Here is a 10,432-nt window from a genome sequence, read left to right on the forward strand (position 1 = left end):
ATGTTTACTTGTTTGTGTACCTTAGTTTCTCCAGGATATTCTAATATTGTTAATATATGTTATTAAAAGAACTTATAAAGACAACAGCTGTTATTTTTACATCAAAGGACCCTAAAAATATTATTTTAAAAATAAAATACAACGTTACGAGTATAATGTGAAACGCCATCCTAAATTTTAAATTAAGACATGTTGCTTAGACTATTTTGATGTGTGTAGTTTATAGGTATTGGCAAAAATCTTTGTTAAATTTTGAGGTTTTAATAAATCCAAATTAAAGTAGTTCTATTAAAAATTAAATTTGAAAACAAAAATGAACGATGCAGGAATCGAACCCGCGACCTCTCGCGTTCCGTGCGAGAATTCCTGAGAGTTGAACAAGACATTCAAGATTTATCAACGATACGTCACTCGAACGGTTGGCTTGGAGGAAAGAGTCTGAGAGGAAGGGAACGCGAGAGGTCGTGGGTTCGAGTCCCGCATCGATCATAAATTCTGATTTCAATTTTAATTTGTGTAATTCGACTGCCGAAGACGGCAAGCGTCGCAAATATGTCGGTCTCACTGAGTCATAGATCTTTGTGCCGTTTGGTGTCGAGACACTTGGCCCGTGGGGCCCAGAGTAGCGGAGAATGGACAAAGTACTATATTTGCGCCTCGATAAAGCTACTGGAAACCCAAGCGCTGGCAGCTATTTCGGTCAACGGATCAGCCTAGCTATTCAACACGGAAATTCTGCCAGTATTCTTGGTACGCTTCCGCGTAATGATAGTTTTAATTTTATGAAGCCATAGTTTTGTAAATATAGTTATATGATTTCTTTTATCTACATATACTGTAAATAAATATATTTGTGTAATTAATCCCAGAAGGGAGGGTTATCACTTTAAAAACTAACAAGTCTATCTAGTTCTAATAAAAACAAAACGACTTCCAATTGTTGGACAAATTGCTGGAGCGCAGCCTCCAGAAACAGTTGAGGTAATTGTTGTGAGGATGTTTGGTACCAATAAAATGGCAGACCAAACTGGAATGTACAGGATGTATCATTTTTTTCTGGCAGCTGAAAACTATATTTTATTGATTTTGCCTTAACGATTTGTAGGATTAGTTTATCTTTCAGTAATTGTTACCCAAAGCAATAATTTACACTTTATCTATGTGTTCGTTTACATAAAATGTCCAATAAGTTGTCTTTTTTTAAGTTCAGTACCCACTATAAGTTAAATAAACTAAATTATTTTGTAGCGATAGAACTATGTTTTAAGTTAAGTTTGTCATAAAATGTAACACACCCTTGTATGACGCGACTTGCCACTCTAATATTTTTAGATAAAATCATTAAAATAATCAAAATACTTCTTAATACTTACGAGACAAATACTACACATTAAAACCATTTTAATTCAATAAACACTTCATTCACACAATAAATACATTCGAAAGGCAACTATTTATCTTGTTTACATCTTGGGTGTTTTTCGATCGAACACTCGAGTTATATCAATGTACACCACTGAATTTGTATAAGTAAATACCACTGGATAGGCTGTTCCTTATGTTTCACAGCAAATTTTTGTGCCTATATGAAGCGCCACTCGCGAGCGTCCAGAGAACTAATTTTGACGTATAATACAAATGGCTGCGAAGGAACGCACAATACTCTGAAGTATTTTTGCATTTTTAATTAATTTCACACCATCTATCGATGTTTACTGAGGTTGTCATCACTAGTTTTAGTTCCGCACTCTCGCTACATGGCCAGCAGCGCCAAAAGGGCGAATATCAAACAGGCACAAAAGCACTCACAGCTTACTTTTATTATTCGTAGATCTAAGCATGTATTAGACAAAGACATTTAAAAATAATAGACCAACAATAACTCTGCCGCTAAAGCACAGCGGTCAAGTGACTTTTACTTACAAAATGCGCGTTCAGTCGGTATCATAGTGTAACTTAATATGGGGAGAAAAGAGTCATCTATTCATGTCTTTTATATAATTTTTATTCTAATATTTTAAACTAAATTAGGCATAAATAAAACAACACATCTAACTACTTTAATATTTATTTACATTAAAACTTACATTGAAATTTATATTAAAACCATACTGTATCGATCATACTGTTATAACTTGTCGGTTTACTGCCGTAAGAGATATTGCATATGTAATTTGTAGATAAATTCGGAAACTAGATATCATGAGTATTAATTTAATTTGTAAAACAAAGTTAGTAAGAAATTATAAACTCTGATGCACAAAACAATAACAAAACACTTGACACACAATTGACAATTCCGCCCGCAATTTTCAAAAAACGATTTCTCTAATTTTTGGCTTGGATACCTGGTATTTAAAGATAAGCCTATTACAATAATTAAAGTATCGTTGCTGCATATTTAAATGAATTTACTATGTATTAAAGGAAAAAAAAGAATTTAAAGAAACAAAAATTAATTAAATATGCAATACATTGTATTCTGTAAATTCAGTAAGTTTTGAAAATAATACTGAATTAAGAAATAGCGTCAAATGTCTGGCAAATTTGTCGCTAACGCCAGCGATATAGGAAACTACCAAAGAGAGCTAATCGGCCTCCATAGAAAACGCCAATGTATAGAAGTGAAACGACCCTGGTGCAAACGCCGTGGTCGGTATTCAGACACGGAACGTGTCGTGAAATGTGAAAATGCTGAATTGTTCCTTTTTGTGGTGTAAAAATCGAAAAGTTGTTCAAACCAAAGTTCAGAGGAACATAACGTATCACCGGTGAGTACAATTGACTTAGTTTACTTGATAAATATATATGTTTTTAAACTTTTATCATCGCGGAACTTTAACATTGTAATTACTATGACGGGTAGCTACTCACGATATATATTTCAGCTGGACAACCACTGGATCGAGCTGCACAACCCACGAGTGATTTCTGTTGAACGCCAATACATCCCACGGCTTGTTAGAGAAGCTATAGAAATTAAAAGCATCCTAACAATTTTAATAGGGAGGATAGTTTTAGACTAGCGCTAACATGGAATCCCCGTGGTCTCTCTCTCTCCAGTACAAATGCAACAAAAAGATCCGAAAGTATGGACGTCGTCAGTAGTGTGTGTCGTGAACTAGGGATGAAAGACCAGAACAAACTAGGCGCCACGTGGACAGATTGATGTACTATTAGTGTCAATGTGTCAAGAGGTTCTCGCCGCCTCCGCAGTACCGCCGCGACCACGATTCATGCAATTGGATCGAAATATCGGCATAAAATCAATTAAATATATATAGTGAGTTTTTTTATGAAAATATGAGACGAGACGAGCAGGACGATATAGGATTGATACGCCCTACCCATTACAATGCAGTGCCGCTCAGGATTCTTGAAAAACCCAAAAATTCTGAGCGGCACTACACTTGCGGTCATCACCTTGAGACAAGTATCATTTGCCCAGTAATTTCACAAGCTACGGTGCCCTTCAGACCAAAATACAGTAATATTTACACATTACTGCTTTACGACAGAAGCTTTGGTACCCATAATTTAGCCGGCTTACTGTGCAAAGGAGCCTCTCACTGGTAACCGTACCCGTACCCTCATAATTATTACATTGGTAAATATTTATTATTATTAAAACGTATGTTTTTTGTGTATAATACTATTAAATCATGACAGTTTCTGGGCAAATGCCCACGTGTAAATACACAACACAATTATCTTAGAACTTAATTGTAACTATATTATACAGTGTAATGTGTCCCACATTGCTGAGGAATAACTTATCGATAATAACACACATTCAGTCATCGGACTCAAATACAAATAATACAATTATTTTATTCACTATGTAATACATATAGACAAAATCAAACAAAATGCACCTCATACAAAATCAAAGCCGAAATATGGCACATGCCACAAATGACACCATAATTACCTTCGACAGTTATGTCTACACATTTCTGCGTTTACTCCAGTTGTTTGAAATATTATTGGTCAATAGGCAGCAATGTAAACACTATTTCAGTTTCAGCTGCGTATTTTGAATTTAGAACCCGATTTGGACAGTGACATCAGTGGAGTAGCAGTAACGAAAAAGATGGTTCCTAAAAGTTTTACGTTCTTCAGCCTGTCCCTATTTTCCGATCAAGATCTGTTCAGTCGGAGGTTTATAACGTTTTTAATCAAAAATCACACTCATATTATAAAGGGGTAAATATTTGTTATTTCTTTACGTTCTAAAGGGATTTAGATTGAATACCTAAGTTAAGGTAACCTTTATAGAGAGAAACTAATACTCAAATTTAATATTTTTATTTAAATATAATAATTAGTTAAACTGGTTACGAGTATTTATTATGTTAAGTTCCTTGAATAAAATAAAATTTGTCTTTTAGACTTAGATATCTTTTTGGTATATGGTAGTGTAAGCGGACATCAACATATATTTGTATGACAGTTTTTGTCAAATTTTAAATGGGGTTAAATCCGAAAAACATAAATCATTTAGTGGTGAAATATAAATATGCTTATTTGGTTTGTAAATTTCTTCATATCTCTCTCTTGCTACCAACTGGAGCCAATTCTCTTTCATTATCTCGTGTACGGGAAAGCTGAAATATATTAGCTTTTACATATTTGCGATGTAAATAAGTATTAATTATCACTCGGTATCGATATTTTCGTGAAAACGTATAAATAGCACTAGTATATAAGTGGTCACGTTCTTATAAGCCGTTCACATTACACAAAGTACTATATTGCTAATCATTGTTATCTAGGTCTTAAAAAAAATTTAAAAACAACTGACTTCAAAAACAATATAATGCACTAAAAATTGTAAAAAGAATTGCGTATTTTTATACAATCTAATTAATAAATATAATTCTAGTAACGATTATTGTTATTTATGAATCGGTGTCTTCCCGCCGCGGCCCCGCTCTCGCCTCACGCCTTCTCACGTCTTGTGTGCGACTCAAGAACATGTCACCTATACCTATGTATGTAGTTACAAACCTACCTAGGCCCACACCGACTCCAAAAATAACATAATCGTTACTAGAATTAGATTTATTAATTGCAATGGGACCACACGGGAAGCATCAGCTTTCAAATAAAAAAAGATTTATCAAAATCGGTTCACGCAGTCGAAAGTTCTGAGGGAACAAACATAAAAAAAGAACATACTGACGTATTGAGAACCTCCTCGTTTTTTGAAGTCGGTTACAAAGAGTGACTCTATTGTTTTCATTTCTGACTGTGTCCTTTCATCTGTCCCATTCTGACAAGCGGGTCTTGTCTAGGGACTTGTCAAAAATTATTGTACCATATTTAATGAAAAAATATCCGTTTTACTATTAAACTATTATTAATTACTTACGGTTCTTGCATATCAATCTTAATATAAATAAAATAACCTTACCGATGATAAGTCACATTATCTTTTTTTTTGAGTCGTTAATGTATTATTTAAGCGCTCTTTATAGCACACTTAGGCTTGTTGATTGACACACAGCTGACACACGACTAAGGAGAAAAGTGTGCTTACATTGTCTTAAAGCACACTTTTACCGTTCCGTTCTCAGACTGCGAATGATATGTCCATATGTATAGAACGTCATTGTCAGCTATTAACAAAATAAATGTCCAATAGGTGTTTATTTTATGAAAATTTAACCAAAAAATATAACCACGAAACGCAGAGCCTAGCTTTGCTTTTACTTTGCGGTTTACCAAAATGCAAGGCATGTCGGTCTAAAATATTTTAGCACGAAAAAAACTGCATCATGCTACTCTTACTTTTAATTATTTCACAATAATAATACTATAGGAGAGAAAGGGGATTTTGCTGCTATGGCTACCTACATCTAAACTTGATCTTATATTTTACGAGTTTGATATTGGAAAATCGAACACATTGTATTTTAGATTTACAAAAGCACCTTCTATAAAACAAACGTGGGTTAATGCGACAGGTAGATCTCCAGAGTAGATTCCAACGATCTATTCGGCGATTTACTCTTAACATTTCGCGACCAGTTTATTTCTTAAAAGCAAAAATGGAATACGCACATATCTCGAGAAGACCGCTACTCCAACACTGCATCTGCGATTCCACGTAAGTATAAACATAATCAGCACGTAAAAACAAAAAAAACCGATACTGAAATATTAAAGTGAAACTTTTATGAACTCTAATTTTTTCGCCCATCTATGATCTTCCGCATGGCGCATTTGGCCGATTGTATCGGCCAATTTCAACTACTTCTTTGAAATCAGTTTGGCCACGCGGTCTAAGGCGCCAGATTTAAGCTGTGCTTCCCAAGAGGGGAAAATAAAAGGCATTTATTTTCTCAAAATTGATTCCTTTAGAATTCTTTTTGATGTCATTTCTAATATACTAGATACTACTACTACTACCGCTTCGAAAACAAATGGCGCTCTGAGAGAGAACAAGCGGCGCCGGAAACTCTCCCAGCATTCTTTTTTGCGCTCTTTTCAATAAAAATATACAATATTGTACAGTCATTTCTATCGCTATAAAAATATTCCAACAGATTCAGTTTAATATATTTTGTATCACCTTGCCCGTATATTTGAATATAATATTGTAAATAACCCTGAATACAAAAGGTTGTTTGACACTATCAATAGTCAGAAGTAATTACTTTGTAAGCAACATTTTTTTAAAGTTTAACATCGATACATTATTTTGATACAGATTTTAATAATTCGTGTGAACTTTGTGGATCACCGTCTGTTGCAATTTAAAAAATTATTTTCTCATATATTTCTAATATTAAATAATATAAATAATGATGTTAACAGTGCTAGTACCTAGTTCGAATAAGAAAAGAAAACTGAATACTTACTCTTGTATTGATTAAAGTTTTTAGTTTTTAATAAAGCTATCATATAATACCTACATAACTGTTTTATTGCATAGGTCAATTGCTAGCCGCACACACGCAATAATATTGTCAAATCAAGTTTGTCAATTTGTTTTAACAATATATGCCTCCGCATATTTCTCAATATTATTGCCAATATTTACTAATTTTAAAAGGCTCAGTCACGAACTGATCCTTGATCTACGCGGAAGTATGGATAATAAAAAAAAATGTGTCATATTGTGTATGGCAATAAGCCTGTTAAATAAGAAACCGCGAACTAAAAAAACGATGGATTAAAGAATGGATGCGAAAAAGAACGGAATTGAGCCACTTCCAATTAATTAATTAATTAATTAAGACTCACAGAAAAAGATGATTTTAAAAATTATTTTAGAATGACTGAAAGAAGCTATCAAAAAATTTTGTCTTTAATATCACATACATAAAAAAAACAAGATACACTTATGCGGAAATCTTTAACTCCTGAAGAAAAATTAGCAGTTACTCTCCGTTTCTTAGCCACAGGGAGAAGTTTTGAAGACTTAAAATATTTACTAATTATATCACCCCGAGCTATAAGTGCAGCTGTTATGTAGACATGTCAAGCATTAATTTACATATTGAGAGATTATATCAAGGTAAGTAAAAGTACAATATTTAATCAATATTTTTATTAAAAAAAATAATTAAGACAAAAATTATTAATTATTATAGAGCTTCCTACAATCAAAACTTTTACACTAAAAAACAATTTGTATACATTAATTAAATTCAAATTTGTCAATGAAATCTTTGATACTGATTTTTGCAGAAGCTTCCTTAGTATCACCATGTATATCAGTGTCATACAAAGTGTCTTGATTGCCCAAATTGAGTGAGATGAGTTGTTGTGATGGGTTCTCTCTGGGCTTTAATATGATCTGAGATGGATCACCAGAACTGTATAGTGTTGCAGTTTCATTAGGGTACACAGTAGTTTGATTCAATTTCTGTTTTTGAGAGAAATCAAAGTGTTTAACTGAAGCAGGTTGTGATGCAGGTTGCGGTGATGGATTTGATTGGTAAGAAATGATGCTATTCTGCGTACTTGGTGATGCTAGTGGTGATGGTATGAAATATGTGCTGGTAGGTGTTGCTGAATATGGATGTGGAGATGCATTACTTTTTGTAGACTCATTTATTTTTATGGAATTATAATTCAAATTACCAAGTTCTGCTTCAAACAAAATATCATTTATAGCTTTTTCCGCACACAGTTTTTGGTTTCTAGATAATTTTCGTAATTTTGAAGCCCACAATTTGGCTAAGTGATATTCTTCCTGGTCTTCAGAATGAATATTTTCGTTCTCAGCTTTTTCTAAAAATGACACAAATTAAAATTATTGCTCCATAAAAGTTTGATGATCAATGCCACTAACTTTCTTTTTCTTTGGTTGGGTAGGAGTTGGGGGTGTCGCTGGTGGATCCATAGATGACACTGAATATTTTTCCTGTTCTTGTGTCTCTCTGTCAATGTTGTCTCTCTGTAAAAATAATATCAATGTTAAATTGTTTCAGATTCCTTCAACACAAGAAGAATGGAAAGAAGTAGCTGCTGAGTTTGGATGCAAATATCGATTTGAGACTTGTTTGGGTTCTCTAGATGGAAAACACATATCGATTATTAACCCATCAAATTCAGGCGCATGTTATTTCAACTACAAGGGATTTTATAGCATTGTTTTACTAGCATTAGTAAATGGTAACAAAGAATTCATGATGGTTGATGTTGGAATTAATGGCCGAATATCTGATGGTAGAGTTCTTTTTTATTCAAAATTTTGGCAGTCATATGAACAAGGCTTACTTAATTTACCTATCCCGACGAGACTACCAAACTCTACAGACCTATTTTCTTTTGTATTTGTGGCCGATGAAGCTTTTCATTAAGCCCGAATTTGATGAAGCCATATTCACAAAAAAATTGCAGTCCTAATGAACAAATATTCAACAAATGTTTATCAAGTGCTCGGTCTACAGTTGAGTGTGCATTTGGCATTCTAGCTAAACGTTTTGGTGTCCTTCAAACAACTATAAATCTAGAACCCGAAAAAGCAAATACAATTGGTTTAGCCTACTGTCATTTACATAACTTTTTAATCAAAGAGCAGGGCACTGTATATTTGAACACAGTGGATGAGTCTACAGAAGTTAATTTATCCAGACTACAGTTTACTCAAAACAGAAACTATGAGAGAAACGCCAAGATTACAAGAGACATCTACTGCCAGTACTTTTGTCAAAATTAGTAAATGTACTATATCATAAGTTTCATTAAAATGTTATGGTTATAAGCATTAAATAATAAACATTGAACATTAAATAATAAATATTACTAACCTGCCTTAAAGGTATTGGTTGTTCATCATTTTTTAAAAACAGTAGTTCATAATAAGTCCAGCTGGATGGAACGTAAAGTTCATCGGTTCCTTTACCCGAAGCTTTAGATTGGAAGACCGTTTTTAATTCTTTTCTGAAATTAGTTCTCAAAGAATTCAGCTTCTTTTTTACATCTTCTCTCGTGCTTGATGGTTTAATTTTTTTATATATCACAAGTAAATTATCGAGTGCAATGTTCTTTTTCAGTTTGTCGCGATATGCTTTAGATGATATATTCCATAGTTCCGGATAAGTTTCCCACAATCTAATAAACTCCTTTAGTCTCTTTATCATTTGGGGGAACATTTTCCACACTGTCTCCGTCACAATTTTCGATCAGATCTTCGTCTTCCATTTTACAAAAATCCAACAAAAATCAAAACAAACAATAATATTTGAGACATAGAAAACAACTCATTTGACGTGCACTCATAGATAAATTATGTTAAACTAGAATATTGAAGTAAGGCCAAATTGTTGCAGACATTTGTCGTAATTTAAAATTTAGTCGGCTAATAGCAGCGAGCTAAGCAGAACGTTTTCGTGACGTGACAATAATCATCTAAAATGCCGAGCTGTGTATTAAGAAAGTGTAAAAACTATAGTTCCAAGATATATAAAAGTGAAGGTATTTCATATCATACGTAAGTATATTTTGAACGTCGTATTTGTATTTTATCAAGATTTTATTTCTTATTTACAAATAAATTTCGAATTATTAATATGGTGGTTCGAGCAAGATAGACAATATGATGTCAACTGCAGCGCGACAAGGACAAATAGCATATGTCATAGATTAATCAACCAGACGCGAAATCGTAGGCAAAATACAAGCGTTCGTAGCTGCTTGATTGCGCTACTTGAGTTTTCTTGTTAGTTAGTGAGCGTCTTTCTAAAATAATATTATGATTATTATAATAAGTTCTGTCTTTCAAAGTTTTAAAATAAAGGTGATATGGAATGAGATTAGTAATAGCAGGCTATTAGATAGTTTATTAGTATTTAATATTTTTATATTATACAAGGCAATTCATGTTTAAAGTTTATAGTTTAAATCTGTAAAATAGAAATGCTGTAAAGTTTGCATAAAATAAATAAATAAATATTAGAATGTATGTAACGTACCT

The 10,432-nt window shown here is 33.1% G+C and overlaps 1 protein-coding gene across 1 annotated transcript; it reads right to left on the bottom strand.

Moving 5' to 3' along the window:
- Nucleotides 1-7,543: 7,543 nt before the first annotated feature.
- LOC126969869 (uncharacterized) lies at nt 7,544-9,809 on the bottom strand. Its single transcript, XM_050815450.1, has 2 exons — nt 9,267-9,809; nt 7,544-8,410 (listed from the first exon to the last, which is right to left on the bottom strand). Exons 1-2 carry the CDS (start codon nt 9,609-9,611, stop codon nt 8,267-8,269), a joined length of 489 nt encoding a protein of 162 aa, XP_050671407.1. The 5' UTR covers nt 9,612-9,809; the 3' UTR covers nt 7,544-8,266.
- Nucleotides 9,810-10,432: the final 623 nt, after the last annotated feature.

This window comes from Leptidea sinapis, chromosome 19 (genome assembly GCF_905404315.1).
Source record: "Leptidea sinapis chromosome 19, ilLepSina1.1, whole genome shotgun sequence".
Classification (NCBI taxonomy): domain Eukaryota; kingdom Metazoa; phylum Arthropoda; class Insecta; order Lepidoptera; family Pieridae; genus Leptidea; species Leptidea sinapis.

What these genes read in the sequence shown, in the direction of transcription:
- LOC126969869 (XM_050815450.1), bottom strand. Translation starts at nt 9,611, where the DNA reads ATGTTCCCCCAAATGATAAAGAGACTAAAGGAGTTTATTAGATTGTGG. An exon ending in AACCAATACCTTTAAGGCAG is followed by an intron (nt 8,411 to 9,266) that starts GTTAGTAATATT and finishes TTATTTTTACAG; the next exon opens with AGAGACAACATTGACAGAGA.